General features: G+C 40.8%; 1 protein-coding gene across 4 annotated transcripts in view; it reads right to left on the bottom strand.

Annotated features, from left to right (window-relative positions):
- The window catches only part of SEMA5A (semaphorin 5A), a 492204-nt gene that overhangs the window by 206112 nt on the left and 259398 nt on the right, over nt 1-26694 (bottom strand). For all 4 annotated transcript variants that reach the window (XR_014021130.1, XM_081286868.1, XM_081286870.1 and 1 more), the window contains exon 6: nt 1043-1105. Coding sequence is in view for 3 of the 4 variants with exons in the window: in XM_081286868.1 (XP_081142994.1) it covers nt 1043-1105 (63 nt within the window). In the remaining variant the exon portion in view is untranslated. The remainder of the gene's footprint in view (nt 1-1042; nt 1106-26694) is intronic.

The following is a 26694-nucleotide window of genomic DNA, read 5'->3' as shown; positions in this document are numbered from 1 at the left end:
TCTTTAATACTCAAGGGACACAAAGGCCAGAAATCCTATCAGTGAATCCTGTTACCCTGAAGAAAGAAAGTCATTTCCCATCCTGAGCCCTTGAGAAGGTGCCTCCTTCAGCTCATGGCTTTGGCCAGGTGGCCCTGCTGAAAGGACCTGGGCTGCTCCTTGAGCCCTGACAGGTAAGGTGAGGATCAGAGAGTGTGATAAATCTATAACGTGACAATGCAACATTACAGGCAGGAAAAGAACCGTTTCAAAAGCACCCTTTTAAACATTTTATGCATAATTTATAAAACTCATTGAGAAGGTTAAAGATTTCTCTGATGTGCTTTCGATTTTTTTATTATCCACTTATTTATTTGGGAGATATTTTAAGATGCCATGTTTTGATTCCTCCTTGGAGCTAACTACGTTTTTTTTTTTTTCCCTCCTTCATTTCTGATGTTTATCTCAGATACATTTTCTGGAGATAAATATCTCTTGGAAAATATCATCAATTTTTCCTTTCTGTTTTCTTTGTCTCCGAGGGTTTCCTTGGTGGAGACTGCAGTTTCTTCCAGCTCCTCTCCCTGGTTCCTATTTTTTTCAGTTCCCTTCTGGGAAACCTGATGGCTAAGTTGACTGAGCCCAGACTCAGCGTTTGATTCTCAAAACCATTTAGTTCAAGGGCAGAGAAGCAGGTGAGGCTTGGAGACACTGGTTACCCAGCAAGTGAAACCAGGACAGGGTGAGCCAGCCTGCACACCTGCTGGAGGGGAGTTTCTCCAGATGATGGGGGACAAATTTACAAAGTCACTCAGCCTTCAATCAAGTTCAGATCTGAGTGTAATGACGGACAGTGCAAATCAGATCTGACCTTCTATTCTGTCCTTTGTGAAAATGATTGGTGTTGGGATCAATTGTCATTTAATGTAAAAAATAAGAGTCTATTCTGTGTGCATATAGTGAATCTTGCTCTTTTCACATTACAGGGCTCCATGTGGTCAGTCACAGTGCTATACTGAGTCCTTGGAGGCAGGCGATGACCCTGGTCCCAAGCCCTCCTTACCTTGGATTTGCCCTTGCTGTAACAGGCTTTCCTGGTGGCCTCGTCACACCCCCACTCCACGGCCTGTAGAAAACATCAAAGCAACAGCAAATGTTACGGCTTTGATTGACAAAAGGGGGACATTAAAGAAGGCTTTGATAACCAGGTTAGAGGATGCAGGTGCACCCCCACATTGACACCTGGATAGGATAAAGCACAATGCATGAAATCCAGCCATGGACTGACATTTGAGATCCAAATCTAGCCTTGAAAGGACACATGAGCAAGAATTTGCTTTTTAAAGGTGGTAATGGGAGTTTTGGATCTAGTCCCTGTTAGAGACAAGTTAATGAGCTGATGACCCTGGGCCTGACTGTAGGGAGATCAGGACAATAAAACCACATGACACACCCAATGGAGATTGAAAGGAGGGACCCAGAAACACAACGCCCTAAATGCTCACTTAGACCTGAAGAATTCTTTGTAAGAGAATGTCCCTCTTCCATATTCCTAGATGACAAGTGAGGGAAGCTTTGCATGTCCTTACGTATATATATATACCCATGACAGTCAATACCTAGCTCATGCAAAGAGCCCATCCATCCACTGTTACTCTCTAATACCAGCAATTTTCATGTCGTTATTAACTTTGACTAAATATTGAGAGCCAAGACATTTCAATGTTTTTCTCTGACTCCAAATCTAATCCATGCTGATCAATTTAAGGTGTACATCTTCACACATGAAATCACAAACAGAATATGTGATGAATGAAAGTAACAGAACGCTCTTGCTCCATAGGAAGAAATGATGCCTGTACACATTGATACACTGAGATTGTGAATCATTTTGAGCAAGTTGGAGCATCTGAGTTGTTTTATTTTTCTGTTACTAAACAGCGTGTAGATTTTTATAGGATGAAAATCTCTTCTCCAATTCCTCAACTTCTATTACAATTATTTTCTGGGTTATTATTTGGATTGGATTGCTGAAGAAACTGAGATGTATACCAGTGAAGTCATTATCCGGAAAATGGCTAAGTGAGAGAATATTTTGTTAATTTAGACTAATGTTAAATAATAAACTAAACTAAACCAAATAAAAACTAATATCAAATGATATGAAGGAAAATACTGACTTTACCCTTATTGCTAGTGATTTTTTTTCTAATTCTCCTATGCTTGGGAGAATAATAAAGTCAAGCTAACAACTTATCTAATATCCTCTGTGCTCCAAAGAACGTTACATAACAGAGATTAAGTCAAAACACACTGCATCTTGTCTAACTTATCTAACTTGGCAAACATAGCACATAAGAAAAGATTCCAGAGAGAAGCACGAGAGTGTCTTGAACAGAAACAACACTGTCACTATTCTCCCTGGTGCAGACTTTGGGGACTTCTGTCCCTGTCAACATCAGATAAGAGAATTCCTAATCCTTTCTGTGATGTTTTCCTGTGGTGATGAAGGGTCACACTTGTGAAGAATCAGCTAATCAGCCTCTGATACAACTGAAGACAAGCTCCATCCAGGATGGCCAGTGCTTTTCACAAAAGTGATGACACTCTGAAGGAGAGGCGGGGCACAACATCCAGGGGGTGTGTCTACAGATCCTGGGAAGTAAAGAGGAGACAAAGGGGAAGAGGAGCCTGTGCCTCTGCTGGGCCCTCCAGTGAATTCCTCCCTGAGATCTCTTTTTAAAGCTCACTCTGGATGTTTTTATGTAAATAAAGATATGTGTGTCTTGTGTTTACTTAAACTGAAAACAGGACATGACACACTCTTTTAGCACCGTTGAACTCCTCACAACTGTCATTTTATGTCATCCGAGGACCCTGTGCTGTAAGTCAGCAAGGAATCAGTGTTCTATAATTACTAGGAATGTTTCAGCTAAAAAGGAATCCACAGTGGCTCTCCTTGGTCCCGTCGTTTTGCTGGCTATCAGTGACCTCTTCTGCAAACGCAAGAACTATGACAAAGTGGGTTCCTCCCAAGATTAAGGGGGAAGAGTGTTTGTCACAGGCCATCAAAACCATTCAGACCCTGTTGCCAACGTGGAGAGCAAACAGCTTCTCAAGTCCACCTGGTGCTCGGGCAGCCTTCTCATTTTCAAGATAAATATTGGCCAAGGACTGGAAAAGGGAAAGTAATTGAAAAAAGAATGTGGGAGTTTTCATAAACATTTCACTACTTTACCCAGTCTACTGAAAATAACCACTGCTCACACAAGCTTATCAGACCAACAGAAAATAAGACAAGTATTATAGATTTTTCTGAAGACAATTTTTAAAAATAGAAAAGTGAATTTCCAAAGGCATTTTTATCACAGGGTCATTAGCATGCAAATAATATTCAAATCCAGAATTCATTAAAGATATAGCTTTTCTGTGGATTCACCTCAGATAGAAGACGGACTCTAGAGAAGTTTCAAATTAAGGATAGGACTTTATTGCAGAAAATAGGAGGGTTAAACACATACCATTGGGTATCACAGAACTATAAAAAGAATGCAGTGAGCAAAAGGGACTTTTCCAGATTACATGAGAATTGTGAGTTCCAGATTAATCCGACAGTGTCTTTCTTATCATTCAGTAAACTGGACTTTGCCCACTGGATCACTTGGCATTATGGAAGGAAGAAATAGTCCATAGGACACCAACAAAGATATCAATGGCACTTTCTTATCTCAGATCTCATTTCCCCAAGTTATCCACTCCTCCATTTGAACTTAGTTTCCTTTTAGACCTGGTCAGGTCTTCTTCTATTCTTCTAGATCCATCCTAATCAATTGAGTTCCTTTTAATCAAACCTTCTCTTTCTATTCTCAATGTAGACTTTTGTTATTCAATTGTTGTGGTTTGAATCTGAGGTGTCCCCCAAAGCTTCTGTGTCCATGCAGAAATGTTCAGAGGTGAAGTGACTGGATTGCAAGAGCTGCAACCTCGTCCGTCTGTCCTGGCGTGAATGGACTAACTGCATGGTCACTGTAGGCAGGAGGAGCCTGGCTGGAGGAGGGGGGTCCCTGGGGTGCCCTGAGGGCTGCAGGTTTCTTGTGTTGCCTTCCCCTCTCCCTCTCTGCTTCCTGGCTGCCATGAGAGAGCTGTTTTCCTTGACCATGATGCTTGGCCTCTCCTTCGGTCCAAAATGGCGGAGCCAGTTACCACCCACTGTTTTTTTAGAAAACATGAGCCCAAAATAACCTTTTTCCTTCTCCAAGCTGTTCTCGAGGTGTTTTGATCACAATGATGAAAGTCTCTCTAACCCATCCACATATCATTGTTTTGGAACAAAATCCACTATTGGTTTGTGAAGCTGTCTTACTACTTGTCTTCAAATTCATTTCAAACACTTTCCACCCAAACCTACCTTTATGATGACCATACAAATGTGAAGGCTTTCTACATTTCAGATTTCAATACAACTCTCATAGACCTGTTTCCTGAGTTTTATCTTTTTAAGAGCTTTAATTTTTGTCATCCTTTATCCTTACTTATTGCATGTTAGCCCAGGAGAGACAAGAATATTAATTCTTTCTCCTATTCAACATTTAGTGTTCATTGTGTGTTTCAGTAGCAGACCTAGCCAAAATACTGTGGTTACTTGAGTACTCAAAGACTATCTACAGTGGACAAAGAGCTTGAAACATCTGTGTTTAAAAGACACAAAGACTTCCTTTGGGCTCAATTGTTTTCTGTGAATTAGTTTAAAAAAAAACATGTCTGCTATCAATTCATAAAAGTTTTGCTTTATTCTTATATACCTCTCTTGCATTTAACAAAGTCATTAAATATCTATCAAATATCAGATAGAAGATACTCTGCTATATAGTGATTGATGGAAGGAAAAGCAGACATATTGATCACAATTGCACACATCAGATATGAATTTACAGTAAAATGTAAGCAGATTTCCTTGGCCTAGACAGCATGGTATTGGATATAAGAAGGCAACAGTGTTCCTTTGCCTTGTTAGGGAAGCCCCATGCTGGTTCTCTCAGATCCAGTTGTACACTGAGCTTACCGCATCCTCAACTCTTAGGAAGTGACAGTGCTACAATCAAACCTGTAAAGAAGCAGGGTATGCTTACAGAAAACCCTTTTATATCTGCAGAAGCTCTGGGGGAGTAAGGTAGTGCCTGCTGTTTTATGGTACAACACACCTCACTGTTCCGCACACAGACTTGCTCCAGTTGTGATAAATGGATCTGTGATCTCAGGGAAAAATCAGATGTTGGAAAGAAAAAAAAGATTGGCTCTTTTGATGTATGTGTTACATACATATAAATCCATAGTTCTCAGAAATATATAAACAAAGCTATACATTATTACATTCCACAGCAAGAGAAGTTAATTAGACAGGGACTAGCAATGGCAGATACTTTTCATAAAAATGAAGAGAACAACATTCAAGGCAGATGGGCCACTGCTCTTTCAGCAGATGGCTCTGCTAATTAGATACTGGCAAAAGATAACATTTAAAAAAACTAGTGTAATTACACAGTGCCAAAAATTAACAGCCACCTGAGGGCTTTTTTTTTTCATATGTTTGCATTCATATTCTTATGTCATGTTTTTCTGTGACACAATGGAGAATGTTACATTGTGGTGATGATTATAAACAAATTGCCAGGGAATGCTAGGCCATATCTTTGTTTGGAACAAAAAACAAGTCGGAACTTGCAGCTGTGACTGTTGTGTGACTTGAATACAATGTCGACCTGGTTATCCCTGAGTGGGGTCATCTTCTCTCTTCCCTCTGCTGGCCGCCATGCCATTTTCAAAACAACTGAACTTGAGTTCAAAATCATTGTGTGCAGTCATAGTCACAAAGTGGCACATACTTTAGTCACTTTTCAAGTAACTGCCCAACATTCCCCTCTGCCTTTCCTTCTTAGTGTGCATTAAATGCATTTGTTCATCTTCCATATTAATGCAGTACACTTACATTTCCCTTCAATCAAATAAGGCAAGTCCAATTCTTCTCTCTTGGCAACCTCTAAATCAGAAGGCAGGAAGAGGACTTGGGTCATATCATCTAAGCACTGTTTTTTTGATGCTCATTATACTGACATCAAATCCAAATTAGGGGATACATCTTAACCTTAGAGATTCACACAAAAGTGTGTTATAATATTTTCCAACTCGATATTAATAAAACCCAAGAATTTTTTTCATATAACATCAAGTCAAAGTTACTCTGAATAGCTGCAGAGAGGCTGCCAACCTGTCAGATGGACATTTTGTTCACTAATTGACATAGACAATGGATCCTGTTCCTAAAGCTATGAGACAAAGTACCATAAATTGAGTGACTTTAATGACCGGAACTTATTCTTGTCATTTTGGAGACTGGAGGCCTGAAATCAAGGTGCTATAGGCCACTCTCTGGAAACAGGGAGACTCTGTCTAGGCCTCTCTCCCACAAACAGCAGCTCCTGTCATCCCTTGTTCCTCCCGGCTCTGCCTCCGTCATCACAGGGCCCTCTCCCAGGTCTCTCTGTCCAAATGTCCTTCTCAAAAGGACTCTGGTCACTGGAGTAGGGCCATCATAGTCCAGTAATGATATCATCTTAACTAATTACATGTGTGGTGGCCCTGTTTCCAAATAAGGTCACATTCTAAGAGCTTGGATAGGCACAGATTTGGGAAGGATACTCTTCAACCCAGAACAAACACTGTGACAAAACTAAGAACTTTAGATTAATAGTAGTGGACAAGTTAGGGTAACTGCTCTGGGAAAAATTAGTTGCCAAATCTAATGCAAAATAATGACGATCACTGATTAAACTTGTGATGTGCTAGCCAAGTGCTAAATGCTTCCTGCTCATCTCTCTCGGTGCAGAACCTCCACTCAAGTGTGAGGACCACTATCACCAGCAGATTCTGGCTGAGGCACTGAATAAATGTCTTTCCAAAGTCTGCAGGTTTTCAGTGGCTGGCCAAGCCCGAGGCTCTGTGTGGCTCACAGCAGGAGCCTGTCCTTCCCTGTCCCTGACACCTTCACATCGGCTTCCCCTGGTTACCTCATTCTCCAGCTTCTTTGTTTCTCTTTCCCATAATTCAAAAAAATATCCACCTGAAGCACAGAAATGTGTGCAAGTCTAAGTTCAGAGCTGTTGCCACTCAGTAATATTAATCACAAAAGCCATCGACCCCCTTGTCATGGAATGTATTCATTTTCAAAGCCTCTGGACCCACTCACAGCCCTCATATCGATTTTAAGCAGCACATGATTCATTGAGCGCCACTCTACCGTCAACAGGCGTGTGGCCAGGTTCTTGATCCAGGAAACTTGGGTTGGTTTTGTGAAATTAACCATCTCCAAGAGAGAAATGCAGTCTGTTCCTGACACAGCAGCAGAATTATATTTTCATATTAGGGGTTAAGTTCCCATTATTGCTCGGCTAAGACCCCCGGAGTTCAATAGAAATAATGAGATGTGAAAGTTTTGGATTGACAATAATGCAGAAATTAGGGTTACTGCTCTGGAAACAATTAGTTGCCAAATCTAATACAAATGATGATAAACTCCATTGATCTTGTAGGGTGCAAGCCAGAGCATGAAATGCTTTCTGTATATTTATCCCATTTAATATGAGATAAACATTTTATATGAGAACTATTACTATAAAAATTTTCAAAGAAATCAGTAAAGAAATGCAGTAAACTGCTGACTAAAAGTCAAAGCCATCTGGACTGCTCTGTCATACCTGGTTACTTGTTTCCTTCTGCTCCTCCCCACTCTCTTCCAGGTGACTTTGTTGCTCACTGTGGTCCTTGAACCAGCTGGCCCTATTCCCTGGAATACCCTCCCACACATGACCACCAAGCTAATGTCCATACGTCCTTCACACCTTTGGTTGAGTGTCCTAGCTAATGTCAGTCCTTAGTTGAGTGTCTGGAACCACATAGGGAAAACTGCAACTGCTGCTTCTTTACCCATAAGAAAGTGGACTGCCCGTGGGCAGGGCTTGGATGCTGGTTCACTTCTGCATCTGCACCACCTAAAGCCTGCCTCACACTTAAATAGCACTCAAGGCATAACTATTAGACAGATAAAGGGATACAGAATGCCCTGTGCCCTCACTCTCAGAAGTGGCTGCAGGGTGTCCCTCCAGGGACCCCATGGAAAAATGGGTGCATGAGGCTTTAGAGCCCCTGAGCTGACCAACAGCCGCTGCACTTCGTGGCAAATGGCCCTCCGTGATTTCTCTTCTAAACTTCAGTTCACCAGGAGCCTGAGCCTGGGACATGAAGGTGCCTTCTCTGAGAGGAGAAGGGCAGAGCCAGAGCAGGGACTTCCATACTCTGCAGTAGTAGATGACTTTCTTTAGGTAACTTGTCAACCATGATCTTATATAAAAGGAGATAAAAGAGGCATCATAGTAAAGTTGTGTTGTATGTGCAAAACTGTAACATGAGATCACTTGAAACTGTGAGGTCAAGTGGCCACTGAGTCATAGCACTCTCAGTTTCCAACTATTTGTGTTTCTTCTACCACAAGAAAAAAGTGCAAATGTATACAAACTGAGGAGTTATGAATATGGCCACCTTTAAATCTCAGTTCCTTGGGAGAATAATCTGAAATGACAGAATTCTCTGCTTTACAAAGGACCAGGAGATCCCAGGAATGTCACAGTAAAAATCACTTTATGGAGGAATTCCAGAGCCTTAAAACTTGGGAGGTGGTATACAGTGGGGTCAATATTTCTTATGTCATAGAACTGAAACATTGTAGTGTCCAAACTCTCCAAAGCACATCTAGAATTCCAGGGTTTCAGAAACCACAGTTGACAAGTCAGTGTTTTAAGAAAACAAAAGGCTCTGATGAGTAGCTTGAAGTGCTTGTGCCAGACACAAGGAAAGAAAAACAGAGTGGTGGAAATGAGGTATGAGGACCCTCCTCCTGAGCACAGGTGGAGCCCACTGGGATGGCTTTGTGAAGGCGGGGCATGGGGAAGGAGTCCTGTGAGGACTGGCAGTCCACCCCCCGGGATGAGCCTAGAGTCACGCTCATCAGACAAAGAAGCATCGGAAAACTGGTGTACTTCCAAAGTGTTGCTAGGAACCAAAGTTGAGCTTGAAGTTTGGGCTAGCAAGACTGGCAGTTTCAAAGTTTGCCTGCAGTTTCAAAGATACGTTCTTGACTCTGGAATTTCCAAAAAAAAAAAAAAAAAAAAAAAAAAAGTTGTTCTCATGCATTGAAGTAAGGATTGCCTTGAAAAATGTTACCTTGTCCAATTCGTAAGGCTAAATTTAGTGAGGGGAAAGTTACTAAAGGGATGTCTACTTTTATACATGAATTTCCTAAACTATTAGTAAATGAGAAACCCAATTCAAAGTCAATAAAGTCTGGGATAAAAGTAGTGACATCATATTGAATTAAAATAGGACTATTTTGCTGAAATCAATATTTCCTAAAAGCACTTGGTTGAAGAAGGATCACTTCCCATATTATGTTCTCTATTTTAAACACACAGTTACATCCTACATCACATAGATATTGTCATCCAACATCACAATATCTGCCATGTTCAACAGAAGTTGAGATGTTTGCTAAAATTTAAATAGCTACATCACAAACATTAAAATCAGATGTTTCATCTGAAGTAACTTATTCTGCACATGCAAAAAGTAACTCCAAAGGAGTAAGTTAGTTATGGAAAGTCCTGAATAACATTAGACAGAACTGAACTTATTAAGACTATTTGAAGACCTTATGGGACATTGACATGAGGGCTTAGAACATAGAATTTAAAAAGTACAAGCAGCAGTCTATTAGGATTCACATTTTATAGGGATGAACAACTTGATACAATGACTCCTGTCCTGGGAATGTCTTCACAGTGCTATTTGCAGGGTGGATTTGACAAATACCTTCTTGCCTATACCAGGTGACTACTGGCAATCATCATCTAGCACTATTGGAAAAGTGAAGCTAAATCATCCAGACCTAATACAAGATTGCATTTCCTAGCCACCTGATGAGATTTCATCTGGGACTATAGCTAAAGGGGTCCAAAGCGACTGCATCTAACCACTGATATGAACGACCAAGGTTATTATTCTGAGGCAACATAATATAGATGAAGAAAACAATGCTAGTCATCACGGCATGAATACAAACGAGGACACAGAAACCCGCATGTCTGTGTTGGTTTGGCTTGCAATTATATTTCATTGATATTAAGAAATGATTTTTATGTTTTCAGGAGGAATAGCCCCCATTTGTGAATTTGTGTATTAGGTTTCTCTGGCTTGAAATGTAAAGTCAGCCAAATCAGGGTCACTGGTTTGGGCCCTATTATTATTGTATTTATGGCTAAATCCTGATGGAGTCATCCTACATGAACTCTCATTTAATAGGTAATATAGATGCAAATATATGGGTTTTGTTTTCAGTTTTTCTGTAAATCATTTCTGTTGTTTGATCCTTCAGAAAGCAGGCTTATGAAAACAAACAGCACTTCATACTTGAGAAATTCATCACTGATCAGGGCTGGAAAGTGAGCCCCGGGTCTGCAGGGTGCTCACAAAGCCTGAGCCACAGATGTTTACTGAGGAATTATTTCGTATTCAGTGAACCACTCAGAATTTATTTATTATTCAAGTTATAAATGCTGGCTTCCTATCACTAAAGATGATTTTACTTCCTGCTTGAGCATATATTGATCTATTTGCAAGATCTCAAGATATGTGGAAGCCCCTTTACATGAGCTGAGCATTATTTCCATAAATTTTTGCTTTTACCTAAGAGAAATGCACAATTGAATGTGTTTTCTGGTGAAAATCTGGGCAGTCATATTTCACTCTTATTACTTTAAAATGTGTAAAAGGATGATATGCTTCTGTTCACAAAACAACTTATTTACAGTAGGATCACAATTTTACATGAGAACATAATGAACATTACTGATATACTCATTCCCCGGATAATATTTAACACTCTCACAACTTTGTAAATATCTACTTATTGAGTCAAATAAATAATTGAATATTGAACAGAAACTATGTAATTTTGCCACTTATTTTTTCAAACGTCTGTTTTATAGTATTATCTGTTTGTTTATATACCAAAGGGAGTCCTAAAATACTATAATTACTATAAGTAAAATCTTGGGTTGAGAAAGAACTCTATTTAAAAAAAAATTAAAAATATCAAAAATAATTCTAGTGTGAAATGAAGAATTGGTGATTTTTTTAAAGAAAGAGAGAATTTTTTAATATTTATTTTTTAGTTTTCAGTGGACACAACATCTTTATTTTATTTTTATGTGGTGCTGAGGATTGAACCCAGCATCCTGCGCATGCCAGGACGCTTGAGCCACATCCCCAGCCCAAAAATTGGTGATTTTTTTAATATCGATAATATCTAAGATATTTTCATAGGCACTGCGAACCATTTGTGATGATTTTATAGTAGATGGGAATGACCATCACTCACTCGCTCCTTTGGTCTCTTTTCAGCAGTTATATTATATGATTGATTAGCCAAGGTTGGTAATTAATTGCCAAAGGCTGCATCTCCACCCAACTTCCTGTGAAAGAAATTTGATTTTGAAGTGAATTTGTTGCTTGATCTATGGCTTCGAGTGGCCGAGCCGCACAAACTTGTGTGGATCTGGGGGTGAGGGCACTGCAGTAGACTGATCCGTGGCATCTCCAAGATATCACCTCCTGAGACTTGGACCCTGGAAATACAGGTGAGCACAAGAGAAGGGGTACACCAGCTGCTCCAAGCAATTGGTGGGCAATCGGTCAGAGCTCAGGACTGTCGGGTCCACGGAAGTGATGGGCAACCAGCTTCTTAGGAGCAGGAAGTGTGAGATCTATTGAGAAGGCAGAGACTTGTGTGGAGAGGCAACTTAGGGCAGTCTAGTCTCTGATGTGAAACTAATGCCACCCCTGCTCTTGCTGGTTTGATCTGAGCACCACGCACAACTCTGGGCTGCCTTCTTTGCCCCTCCATGATTCTATCTATCCTTCGGAAAATAAAGTTCCTTATAACGCCATTTGAAGGAAAGCATAACAGGTCAGTAAATCTACTTCCAAAATAGCAAAATTCTTGATTTAAAAAAAGCACCAAATTCATACAATATTAATACTTTTGAATCAAACACACTTTGGTTTCATTGTTCATAAATCCTAGCTTTTCAAAACAAATGAAAAAACAACCAAACAAGCAAAACTATATTAATCATATGAACGGTACCTCTAACATCACAGGAATTCAAAGCAGTTCCGTAGGAAACTTCTTTTTCAAAGTCATATCATTATGATTTATTTGCTTGGAATTCCAAGTCTTGAGCCAAGAAAATGAGATGATATTAAAAACAATATGACACCAACAGAAATGAAAGATGAGGGGAAACTTATAACTCTTGATTTCTAGGGCGTTTAGTAAAGGCAAAGGAGTTGAAATTTACAAGTGGAAAATAATAAAAGATAGAATAGCAAATTAAGATTTTTATATTTGCATCTTACATTTCTCTTAGCCTTTCAAATATGTAAAAAAAATCTGAAAAGAAACATGTTATTAAAAGCAAATATTTATTATGTTCCAATCTAGGCAAGGAATATCATTTCTTGTTTAGCCAACCAAATTCAGAATTCTTGTTAGAACTCCAGCTAGAAGTTGTCTCAATTAAAATTCCTAACATCAACAGCAAAAGTCCAGTGATGGTTTTAAGGCATGACTCTGATCTCTCAGGTTTTGACGTTGAATATGATTCACCACTAACAACCTTCAGATTAGAATTGTGAGTTGAACCAGACTCAGGGAAGAACTGTGCAGAGCAGAAAGCCATCCATCAGGCTGGACTGAACACAAAATTCCAAGTATAACTGGTACATGGAGAAGCAAAGCCACAAGAGAAACCAGAAATCAATGTAAAACCGTTAAACATCCCCTGAGGGCTGCAGGCTAGATACACTGGGAGATGAGTGCAGAGGAATACACACCTGCTCAGAGAGGAGAAGAGCCTAGGTGCTGCTGGCAATGAGGCTGGTGCCTTTCTGCCTGTCACCCTGTCTCCCTAGGAACCGGTGACACCTGTGCTGGCATCACGTCCATGTTACACACACGGGTAGAAAGATGTGCCACAGGTTGCCAGGCCATTCTGGCTTCAGGGTCTGTTAACCCATGTGCTACCACCTCTTTCAATGGGCTTCCCAAAACTTCCAGATTCCTCATCCAACCCTGCCTATCAGAGTCCTAGTGAAAGATAGGGTTTGCCTCCATGAGTCTGCCAGAAGTAAAATGTATTAATTTCTCTTTCTAATAAAATTGGGAAAGAACTGGGCTGAGAAAATGGCTAGAGATGTGTATGGATCTTCTCATCTTCCTTACTGAGATTTTGATGACATTATTATGATTTCAATGTTGATTCCCCACATAGTCTCCATTTGAAAATGTTGGCTAGATTTTTCTCCCATATCAAAGCTCTGAAAATGCAAAAGTATACTTAATTGAAATAGCTTTATCATACGGTAATTTTGTTTGCTTATCCAAACTCATTCCAAATAATATCAAAGGGCCAAAGAGCCATTTATAACACATCACATTTAGGTGAACACTATTAAACGATGTACAGGAATTTCAAACTGGGCTATATTCCCAAACAGAGTTTATGTGTTGTACAAGATGACATGAATAAAAACTGTCCCACAGAGATACAAGATGATGAGCCCAAGGCAACAGCATCCCTGAGTCGTGGGGAAGGTAGGACAGACAGAGCTAAGGAAGTACCCTCGGAATTCTGACTTGAGATTCTGAGATTCATATCCCTTTCTTCCTGTGAAGGATGGGTCCCCGCACGTGATATGCAGGCCAAACCCTTCTCCCACAACACAGCGCGGGAATACCCTGGGAAGGGATGAGTCTCTGAAGATGAGAAGCAAGGGCCTGGCTTCTTCCACCCATCTGGGCTGGACTTCCTTCTTCCTCACCTGCTATTCCCAGAACATTCACTCTTCCTGGTGCCCAATAATCTCATGATACCCTGGCTGCCCTCACAATGCAACAACCAACATATCAGCATCTCCCTAAAGTGTCTCTGTGCTGATAATCAAATCATAATTCAGGGGTGCTAACAGGCCTCCCTAAGCTATCACACAGGCAATGTGCAAATGCTGATTTTACAGTCGGTATTTTAGGATACCCTAAAGGATATCTAATAGCTCTGAAATAAGTAATGCTAACCATCATTTGCCTCACTTCCCAAGACCTACAGGTCTAATTAGGCTGAATAATTAAGAAATTATATTTTTCTTCATTTTTCCAAACATAATAACTTTCTTCCATATACTTCTATATGTACTCTCACCCAGGAACAATGGATTTAATGAATTATGACAATGGATAATTAGGTCTCTTAATTATTCTCTTAGGATTATTGTAGATGTGAAAATGAAGCCACATGCACATACATTCAAACAGCAATTAAAAATATTTAATTGGTTTCTAAGTTAGAAATGATTGCTGGTTTTGAAACTGTCTCTGGCCCCAGTATGTTTATCATTTTCTTTGCATATTCAAAGACTTTATATTTTTCTGTAACCGTGTTGATTAATCTGCCTTCTATGATGTTTTGACAAATGTCATTATGATATATCATATTTGTGTTAATACTAATATACAATGTAACAGATTTGAAAAGCCCATAGTGCTTAATTATCCAATTTGGATTGAGATTATATCAGCAAGGATGTAGCAAGTCCAAATGACCTGTTTTAAAAAAATCTCAGAATTTAACCTTTCTGGACATCTGGTCCTGGCCATTACCCAAACAACTCTTCCTCAGCATCTGTGCCAGTGTCTACATTTTCTGTAAATGATCATGAGTCCCAGGATAAAGAAACTTTTCACATTCGTAAGTAGCATATATATTGCCTTTGAATCAGTATAAACAACATTATTAAAGCATAATAGTTCTAAGATGAAAAGGTAGTTTGTGCCTTACCATTCTTAATGATATTAGGGACATTCCTGTGGCTCATCTATAATTAATATTAAGATATTCACAATATATGAAATATAAATAGAAACTTATGTCAACTTTATGAAAATTGGTTGGTTCAGTGCCACAAAAACACCACAAAGCAGGCAGTGTTAACTATTTTGCAAATGTATTCAGCTGATATTTACAGAGCACCTATTACACCACAGAATCTAGGACACTGCAAGTCCTTTCTAAAGCCTTCTGCATTTTAGAAACTCCAGCCTGGTAAAGGCATCAGGAAAGTAATAATAATCCAACTAGAAAGTAAAGATATACACACTGGTCCCTTGGTATCTGAGCAATATTTTGTTCCAAGATCCCCACAGACACCCAAATCCTCAGATGTTCAAGTCCCTATATAATATTTGCATGTAACCAACACACATTTTCTCATGTATTTTAAATGATTTGTAGTTTATTTATAAAAAGCTACTACAATGTAACTGCTATGTAAATTGTTGTTATATCATAACATAAGGAATAATAAAACAAATAAGAAGAAGTCTATATATGTTCAGTGCAGATGTACCCTCGAGTACATCTATAGTACCCTCGAGTCTTTGTGGGTGAGTCCTCTGATGTGGAACCAGAGGTACAGAGGCCTAGGCTGCTGCAGCAGCTCAGGGACAGGAACAAATTGGTAGAAAAGGCAGGAAGCCCACAAGCACACTCAGCCCCGCAGCTGTCTGAGCAGCCACACAGTAGAGGCAGAAGCTCCTCCTGAAGAGGAAAGGGGCAGAGGCTTGCTGGGGGCAGGTGACCTCACTCTTGAGGGCTGGGAGAAGGAGAAAACATCTCATTCCAGATAAACTGCAAGAAACTGAAGTGGCTGAGGCCCATGTGGAATGGTGGCCAATAAGGTATATTCAGACCAGAAAGAAAGAAAAGGCAGCTGGGGATGCCTCCGACACAGTGTGCTTTCAAATGGGATTTTTAACATTGAAGGGTTTCAAGCAATGAAGTATTGCAAATGTTCACATCTATTAAGACATTAACCGAAGTATGGATCAGGAGAAACCATGGCCCAGGGGACTGCAAACAACTATCCAAGGTCAGAAAGTTCTGGAAGGAACCAGGATTCCAATAAAATCAGATAGGCAGATTAGAGGGAGAAGACTGAAGTCATGAAGGATGGAGAACAATTCATAAGAGGAAACTAGGCAGTTAAAGCTTTGGGGGTTGCAGCCATGAAGCAGAGTGCAAGAGGACTGCATGAGGCAGAAGCTCTTGTAGCTGAGCAGAGCAGCAGATGTGTACACGCAGGACCACGGACAGAAATGGGGGCTGTTGGAGGCACCCCTGCTCTGGACATGAGGTCTTGAGTCTGACCTCCAAGGTCAGTGTCAGGTGCTCCATCCAACAGCGATGGCAATACAGCAATACTCCATTGTTCATAAAGGAAGCTGAATGGGAGGTCAAGATAAAACATCTCCGATTTGTCTTTGCCGGAAACAAGGTGATTCAGTGATGCAAGTGTGGCTCAGCTATTTTGTTTATTTTGGTTTTGCTTTGTTCTTTGGGAGCAAAGGCGTGAAACAAGAAGTCACTCATAATAGCTCATAAAATCATATATCTGCATTTTGTATGACTGCTCAATATGCAGGGTCCATGTCCAGGCACTGGCCATATTCTGAGAATAATTGGGGATAACCAGAGACCCTTGTCCAGAATGAGGAATGGCTTACTCCAACACCATGTGGCTTAAGCATCACATGAAGGTCACTACAATTAGGAGAACACAGCAAGGTGTTCCTCCTGGAACTGACAGTCTAGAGTGTTCTGTTATAGGCTTCTCAGTCCCTTGTGCAGAGTGGAGCCTCTCCCTTCGACATGCACCTCTCTCCATGGCCTATGGCCACCCTGCTTGGGTTCTCTTCCTCATCCCTGTTTTCCTGACCGATTGATCCCCGCTGTATTTCCTCCTCCTGGTGCCATGCTCCTGGCCTCTGTCCAGGCTCCGCTTTCCTCTCTGCCTCCTCCCCAGGGAAGTCCTCCTTGGACTAATAATTCTTCTGACTCTCTGCTGGACACATCCCTTGGGATTCCCAAAAGCATCTCACACCTGACAGATCCAAATCATGACACAAGACTTTCCTCTTCACCTCTCATCTTGCTAGTGACTGCTCACTAGTTGTTCTGCTCAAAAACACACAGGTCAGTCACAAGCCAACATGGCAAATCTTTTTGACCAGAACCAATGAATACAAAGTCCCTAATCCATCCCCTCCTTTATCAATATCTCTTGTCTGAATTAAACTGCAATGATTCCTTTACTGGTGTCCTTCCTCCAGCCTTTCCCCATTATAACACTTTTCTCTATACCTTACCCCAAAGTGCCCATAGATATGAAAATTTGAGGATCTTCAGCAGCTTTCGGAATCCTGCCATTGTGTTGGAAATGAAATCCATAGACCTTAGCCTGGTTTAGGAAGCCTGATGGGATTTCCCACCAAACCCATGCCCTCTTGTGTACCTTTGTATTCACTACCTTTCCTCCCGGAATGTTCTTTTCCTACCTCTGCCTGATCCTCGTCATTCAGACATCAGCTCAAATGCCCTGTGCTCTGACCCCCTGTCTCAGGAGACTCACAGGCACCATGTCACATCACAGAGCTCTAATTTTCCGAGGCATGCATACCACTTTCAATACTTTTCTTAACTATGAACTGACTAAATATCATAACAAAACCCTTATGAGCAGAAAGTCACTTTCTGAGGTTCAACAATTTATTTCTTGCCCTTGGAAGTCTGGCTACCCTATGGAATATTCTAATTTAATATGTGGTATCTGGAGATTTGGAAGGACACGAAGGATCTACCTTTAGAGAAGGTAAGAATTTCAAGGCAAGAGTCTCATCAGGTGAACTTCGTTTTTAGATGCCAAGTTCAAGATTAGTGTGAAGTTTGGGAAAGTCACCTTGTACTTCTGAAACTTATCTGGTATATCTATATAATAACAATAATAGTAATAACAAGCCTGCCCTTCTTTGTTCAAAGACTGTTATGAGTAAGAGTGAATGAGATGGTGGTGTAGGCAAGGTAATTTAGCAGGTGCTGTTGGCCTGGAATCTTCAGTCTTCTTCAGAAATCACGAAGCTCATTCTTGCCATCTTAGTGTTGGTTGGCCAACTACCTGAGTGTGGTTCATCAGGGTGGAAGTGACTAACCCTGTACTGAAGAAGAGTTTTGCATCTGGCAATGATCCAAAGAATGAATTCTTTGCAGGATAATATGCGTGGAGAAAATTCTTTGGTTGTCATCTCTGTTACCTCCTAATGGCTGCATGGGTTGGAGATATTTAGATTGCTCCTGGGACAAAACCAGCTCGCCTTTCACTTCCAATAGTACACATGGCTCATGGACTATTACACTGGGAAATGGCCACATAACCCTCTGCAGGGAAAGCCAAGCTCTCCCCATCTGGCAAAATGAACAACTTTAAACTAGTCCTAGACATTGCTTTTTTTTTTTTAATTCCATCTTAAATTTCACTGAAAATAAAACAAATGAATAAAAGCTTCTGTTATCATCCTTGAAAATACCTCTCCATATAGGTAGGAACCTGGATTCTGCATGGATCTGAGAAATTGAGTACAATTGTCCTTGTGACAGATGAGGTCCGTGAATGTTTAATGTAAATGAAATCTGTCACCTCTCCTCCTCTGCACTTTGGTCAAAAGGCACCCTAGTGATTTGGAGCCTGACATTAGAACCACCCAGCAAGGCATGGTTCACACTGACAGTGTCAGGTTGTCCATAGCACGCTTCCACAAGGTTCAGGAAGAGGTCACAGATGAGTGAGCAAAGAGAGGCAGCCCCTGGACATCTCTGCACCAGCAAATGAGGGCCCAGGAGGCAGAGAGACCCAGTCAGGCCAGGGTGGGTCAGGGAGTCCACTTCCTCCCCAGTCCTGCAGCTGACAACCTGCTGCAGTCACCCAAGCGACAGGCTGAGGCTCTGAGCAGCTCAATGCCCATTTGGACTAAGTGCTGAGCACCCACTGAGAAGGAGCACAGGGGACAGGGCGGTCAAATGCCAGGTCATGTTGCTGAAGCAAGATGAAAGTATTCCCATAGGTTTGGAAAGAATATCCAAAGGTGTTATTATAAGCCTGACCCTCTTCTCTTCAAACAGGTTCTTAAAATGCTGTATATTTTCATGTAAGTTCTTAAGTTAAAAGACTCGGGGAAGCAAAATTTTACTAGGCCTTAACAATCCTGGTTATTGGGTTGAAAGTGTATTGATCGGACTTACTCAGTCCCAGGTTTGATTCTATGTTACCAAATGAAGACTCATAGTCCACCAGGAATGCTGTCCATCAGGGAGGTAGCAAGAGACAGCAGGCTCGCCAGTTACTCCGTCTCTCCTTTCAGGCTCAAACAACAAGTCCTGAACATTCCTGAATCCTCCCTATTTATCTATAAGTAATGGAGGAAGGACCTGCTCCAGCCCCCTTGGGGTCTCTCTGGGGATAGAGAGCTGGGCTGAGTCCTAAACCTTCGAGGCTTGGTCCAGTCTTGCCATGTCTCTGACTCTCATTTTTTCTCATTGGTTATTGGATAGAATACATAACTTCAGAGGGTTTCAATGAGTACGTAGGAGAATTTTTAATATTACTTAGGACTGTGCCTGCTCACAGTAAGCTTGCCAATCTGTTAACCATGTAATTAATCATTTAAAGCGATGGTCTTTTTAATCCAACGTTCACCCTTTGGTTGTGGCTTTCATGTGGAAACATCCACAGTGCAAGGAAGAAATGCAAACTGCCCTGAGAAAGATTTGCTTTTCATATTCTTCAAAGGCTCAGAGTAACAAATATTTCCATAGGTGTTCCCTAGGAATTATTCTTTGCTTTGGGAGAGGTTTAAAAAATAAAATAAAATTTCAAATAAATGTCTGTGGAATTTCAAATTACTTGAAAAGCTCAATGCATTTAGTCAGCAGGAGGGGAAAAAAAGGATAAAGAAAAAAAAAAGATATGAATGCCTGCCAACAAAAATCTGTTCAGAATATTAAGTTGCTTGCCACGATATTTGGAGAAAGCTGGAGTGATGCCAAGAATTAAAAATTTCTGAAAATTTGTTACCAAGGCAAGGAGCAAGTCTGACTGACCCACAGTTTTTTGTGCTCTGGATCTTTTGTTCACGGAAGTCTACAGAACGCCATTCACCAGCTAAACTCACGTCTCGTGGAAATCAGCCTTTGCCTATGACTTGAACATAGGTTGCAGAACAGCACAGGACTGGTCTTTAATGACTGCCACCTGTGCTAGCTCATCCCGGGACTGCACGGGAGACAGGTCATCCTCACCACCCTTGCTGGAGTTTTACCCAGTGAGCTGCTCTGAAGCAGAGGCTGCCCATCCTGGGTCCCCCTTTTTCTCATGGCTGTTTCTCAATATGTTCTTCTAGAAAGCAGCCCCAAGTGCTAGGATGATTTATGTTTTCTCAAACACACAATCACTCATCTTACCCTTTCTCCCTGTCAGAGATTGATAAAACAGGAATTTAGCTGGTGAATCTATTTTTGTTACGACCATCAAGCTAATTTTAGGATTTGAGATCTTCACTGGGTGGCTACTTGCCTACTTTCTCTTTAGGAAAGAGGAGCATGTAGAAAAAATACAAACAAATCCAAATCCAAGTCTATTTTGGGGAATCGCATTGTAAGATAGGAAAGAGAATAAAGCATGGTTTTAAAATAGATGGTACTAGTTGTAGTGTAAGTCTGTCATTTCCTATTTAAGAACATTTCACATTTGGGGAACTCATGTCTGTAAGCCTGGAGGAATCTGCCTTGTGGAGTGGAAATAAAAACTAGAAAGAAAAAGGAGCAAGGAAGGAAGGAAAGAAAGGGGAGAAAAGACCAGCAGGGAGAGAAAACGGGAAGGAAATTGGAAGGAAAGAAGAGGACATGGGGAAACTTCGACCACCTTGCATCCAAGGAAACACTACATTTGTTTCAGCCATGTTCACGGCAAATCCTAGAATAACGTACCAAGCACTGCAGTTAAAATATGGCCATACATTCACGAAACCATGCAGGAAGATGCAAAGTCAGCATTGACGTCAAATGAGTCTGCTGAGTAGGAATCACTCTCAGGTCCCCAGGTTTGTGCTTCCCGTGGTCAGGAGTCCTCATGCTGACACCTTCCAGCGTGGACATGCCCCAGGGAATGTTCAGTGTGTCCTCAGTGGAGACCAGGATTGGAAATAAGCACATGTCTGGGTTTACAATTTTACATATCATTTTTGAGGACAAAGAAAAATTATCTTCCCCCTGATAATGAGTATAGCCCCTAAATGACAACCACCACCACTCATTGAGACCCAAGGCTCCACTTGTACCAGAGATCTGCCACACTGAGGGTGGAGACCAGCCTCGTAGGGGGATGGAACCTGGACAAGATGGAGTGTCTTTACTTACTAAGTAAATCATGCCTGGTTCTGAGCTCCAAATAGGTGAAGAAGGATTCACCTGCAATTCCTTCTAAGCTTACCCTTGGGGTTCATCATTGCATTCATATGCACCTCATTATTTAGGAAAAGAAAGTTAATGGGAAGAATTCATATGTGAGCCGAGCGATTGAAACTGAATGGTCTGTTATGAATGCATCTCCTCCATCCAGGTCTTGTGATGCCAACCCCAAACGAAGGTCCATGGCTATGTGCTGTCTCAACATCTGGGAGGGCTTCCAGTGGCCTAAGGACCAGGTGGACTTCCTGCCTATCCCTGAGTAGAAGGCCTCAGTTTCCTGATGGCTCATGGAATTTGTCCAAGGAATCAATCACATCCTCCTATGGGAGCCAGGGGCCTCCTCTGGCCCTTAATCATGTGGAGCCCTCTCGGCTGTACCTGGATGTCCCCTGTGCCCTTGAGCATGACTTCCACACAGCCTGCGTGGTATTGGCCTCCTCATCCTACAGGCCATGAGCACGTGTGACTCGTAAGGTAATGAGATGTCCATCTCCTCTGTCCTGGCTTCAGTCATCCCCACCCCATGGGGACGAGGTGAATGGGCACATGGAACCAAAGTCATCTCCTGCATTATGCTGAAGCCCTTCAAGAGGCTTCCCACTGAGCCACTCTTCAGGCCACTGCAGGACTGCCTTCTGCCCACACTGCACATTTGGGTCCCTGACACAGATACAGGAGCTCTGCAGGCTTCACCACGCACTCCTCGGGAATGCCAAGCGCTCGGCTGGATCACCGTGTTTTCATGCTGAGGGCTGGCATCCGAGTAATGCTGCGAGAAGGGCAATTTTTTGCGGAGGAAGATGAAAGAGGAATTGCTAAGTTTTAAAATTCTTGGCCTCAGAGCACCCCTGTTTCCCAAATTCCCCCACCACACACATACACACACACACACACACACATCCACTTATCTCACATTTCCCAATCTGTCTGTGAACAGAAGGCATCAGAGCTCAATGCCACACTCTGTGAGTTCTAAATATCACTGGCTCTACGTCTATCCTGAGGGCATTTTAGGATAGAATGTCTCACTCAAATCCCTGAATACAGGTTGAGATTCCAAAGGAGAGAAGATTCTTACACTAGTTGTGTATTTTCTTTTGATGTTTCAGAATATACAAGATATTAATAGTTAGCCAGGACCCATTTAAAAGCACAAAAGAGTTTTTGTACTTTCTAAGTTTTTTATAAATAGACTTTCTATGCTTTTAAATTCTATTAATAAAGAAGATACATAGAAACATGATTTGGGGGTAGCCTGTTATTTGTGATAGTCTTTAGAGGCTTTGGCTGCATAAGTCACTGGATATTACACTTTTTAGAATTCTCTGTCATAATGATGTAATGCTTGGTTGAATAAGCCACTGTTGCTCGGTGTGATTTTAGACTGAAGTGGAAACTTCTATCAAGTCTCTCGAGACAGTTCTAGAAAACAATATTTTATCCTCTAAAGCAACTTCTTCTCATCCTTGCAAGAAAAAATGTAGGACCATCAGAGAAATAATTGCAAATATTCTCTTTTGGTTAAAGGAAACAAGCATGGTTAAATGATTTACCCCAGAGTAATAAAGAGAGTTAATGCCACCCGGAATGCCCGCTGATCTCTTGCCAGCTTCTCTAAGACACCCTGAATAACTTGTCATTGCACCTCCATTTCAGAGTTCAGAACAAATAGATCCCAAATCAACTTCCTTGAAGCAATTTTAACATAGAAAGTTTGGGAAGCTCTGTGCCATTGAACAAAAAGCCCAACACCTGATACGAGCACCTGCCTCAGTAGAGAGACTTTATTATGCCCCTTAATTTAATCTTCTGAAAACTCTTTACAGACGAGGACACTGAGGTTCAGTGAAGCTTATGTGTCATTCAGGTCTCTCTGCAAGCACAGGTGAAATAAAGAGGGACCTCTAGTTGCTACTTCAGACACAAAGCTCTTACCTGGCCTCCAAAAATGAGCAGATTCTCACTTCATTTAAAAACTAAGAGGCTAGGCTGAGAACAAGGTCATCCTCAAAGGCTGTAAGATTTGGAAAGAGCCACAAGACATCAATTCTCACCTAAGTCCCTACTACCTTCCTGGATTCCAGTGCCCTGTGAAATTGAAAACAAACAAACAAACAAAACAAAAAAAAACATAGTCAAAAACATCGGTTCCTTCCGACTCTTCCTGGCATCTGTAGCCTACTGAGGTCCAGAAGTTCCTTCTATGATTGAGCTGACATTGTCATCCCTCAGCTTCTCCTCACTATTTCTGGTTCTATGCCTAAGAGACACAGAGAAGAATTCTTCACCCATATATACAGTTGCATTCTTTTCTTGTTGATTGACCCATAAATGGTCCTCCTGGGTCCTCCTGGGTCCTCCTCTCTCCACACCTGTGCGCCTAAGTCCCTTCTCTCAATTCCCAGATCACAGGGCATCCAATTCCTCTCACTATTCTGCTTCCTTTCCTTGGTCTTCTTTCTGATTGGTTTACCTCTGATGTCCAGAATTGAACTAAATGTTAAAGATGGCTTTGCTTCAGGGTAATCCAGGGCTAGAGGTGGGCAGGGTGAAGTGGGTATGGGAGCAATGAGAAGAGATTTGCAAATTAAAATGTACCACCCACAACATGTATGATATTTCAGAAATGGCAGGATTCATTAGAGAGCATGAAGACATCACATTTCCGATCCTAATATTATCCATTGATCAATGAAAAATATGACTCTGCCTTTTTGAGCCACTTAAATCTGTTGATGTTGGCTTTCTAAAATATCTATACCTTGTTCTGCTCTTGAGGAATGTAGTTGGTTCTGGTTTGTGTTGGCAATGGATTTAGCCTCCATCTTAGAGCTTATTATTTACCCTTGATTGGTAGATGTTATCCATTAAGAACCAATGCATCCTCAAGTTGCCAATCAATAGCTTCACTAAGGATGATCCACAGCTATTTTTTTTTAATAGAAAAACTTAGGCTTAGATTTGAAATCTAGAGGATAAACTTCCAGAACATTTCCTGTGTGTGGAAAAGATAGACAGTTAGTGATTCAGGGTGAAGGATGAGGGATAAATAGTGACAAGACCACCCATTCATTGGGGGAACACAGAAATCGGGCTTTTGAGACTTCCAAACAAGGAAATGTGAAGCTTATTTTGTATCTTGTTTGTTGTTTGTTTTTGCAACAAAGTTCAGAATTTGTCAGTAAATGGTAATGTGGTAACATTGATCTGGTATCTGAATAAAGCTTAATTAGGATGGAACTAAAAATGCCATCTTAATAGACATTACTGCTCCCAGCAGAAAAAGTTGATGCAGAGGTAAGACACATTGAATCCAGCAGTGAGAGAAAGATAATTGGATGTTAATAAAGAATTTATTTTCCTTCCACTGTAGCAAACTTCATTTACATCACACACACTTCATAAATAATCACCCTCAACACTCCAACAGATTGCTACAATTTGTCATGAATTTTTAAAATGTTACTTTGTATATAGATAATTAATGTTCAACAACTGTTTGATTTGTAATTGCTTAATAATTTGGGGGTAACTTTTATTTATCTGTGTTTTAAACTAATTTACTTTTGAAATATGTATTTCAATTGGTTTCAGAGTAGGTGTATTTTAATTTGGTTCAGAAATTATGACAATTACAAGATAAGGAAGCCAGGAAGTCACACATTTACATCATACAATTAATTGTCTTCTGGGAAGCTAAGCAAAAACATGTTTTGTTTTATTTTTGTTTTTGCTTTTTTCTCCAGGAGAAAATATCTTCAAACTAAAAGAATCACCAGAAACGCATCCCACATTTGGTGCAGTTAGAGAGGGGATCTCACTGAGAGAAAAACTAAGGGATGGAGACAGAGAGCATCAGGCTCTAATTTGTTATCACACTGAATTCTTTAAAGCCCTCCTCTCCTGCAACAAATTACTGAGAGCAAAACTCCCCTGCTCTCCTCCCCCAGCTCACCATTGACACCTTGGTGCCAGATGTGGAGGAAGACCCAGCCATGGAGGAAAAGTCTAAAATAGTCACACCTCAGGATCCACGGGGCATTGGCTGCAGGATCCCTGGGATAATAAAATCCACGGATGCGCAAGTGTCTTATAAAATGGCATAGTGCATACACAGAATCTGTGCACAATATCTGGTATACTTTAAATTCTCTCTAGATTACTTGTAATAACTAGTCCAATGTAAATGCTTTGTAAATAGTTGTTGTAGTATATTGTTTAGGGAATAATGAAAAGAAAAAAGTCTGTGCATGTTCAGTACTGATGCGATTATTTTTCAAATATTTTCAACATGTGGGTGGTGGAATCAACAGATGCCAAACCTCCAGATAAGAAGGGCTGACTGTGTTCTCTCTTAAAGACATGGAAAGAGTAAAAACACATGTTAATGATGAAAACAATCTATTGTGTTGGAAGCATGACTGATATCTGACTCAGAAAGAAGACTCTGAAAATGGCTATGGACTTCATAAAGAAATAAAAGTATTTGTATCTGGCTTTGTTTTTATTATCTATGCAACTCTGGGAAATTTGTCTAACCTGTCTGAATTAGCTTGCTCACTGAAAACCATGGGAAAAAGAACAAATGCCCTAATTACACAAACACACACACACACACACACACACACACACACACACACATAGAATTATATATGCATATATAGAATTTGAAGGAGGTAATGTTCTCAAAAATAATGATCTTCCTGTAGGAGTAACAAAAGAGGCATAAGTATAGAAGGTAAGATTTTATATTATAATGAAGTTAAGATTTCTGTAAGATTTATCTACTTACATGTTCTAGTTCTACACATACAGTTTTGAAAACTAGATACATCTACTTGGGCAAAACATCAGGATCAGGTTTGAGGGTCTTGTCTGATTTAGGAAGCCAGTGCTATCAAATAACTTATGAGGATAAACTTTAATCCCCTGTAATAACTGCCCAGAGAGGAGTCAGCAGAGAGTGTCAGCTAGTGGGGTCCTTCAGAAGGCTGGTTTGCAAAGCTGGTCCTGAGCTGGTGTCCCCAGCTCACATTTCTGATTTCCCCACCACTCTCTATTAAAAATAGGCCACTGTCTAAAATGCAGGCAAGGTGATTTCTGTGGAACATCTGTTTTCCTTCAGATCTTGGAATTTTAATACCTTGCAGGCCAAGGTGCCCATATGACCAGCTCCAGCACCAAGCGCCTCTGGCAG

This window comes from Spermophilus citellus (assembly GCF_964194105.1).
Source record: "Spermophilus citellus genome assembly, chromosome: 1".
In the NCBI taxonomy this organism is placed as follows: Eukaryota; Metazoa; Chordata; class Mammalia; order Rodentia; family Sciuridae; genus Spermophilus; species Spermophilus citellus.
The sequence above is the reverse complement of the archived record's forward strand: the minus strand, read 5'-3'. Positions and strand labels throughout refer to the sequence as shown.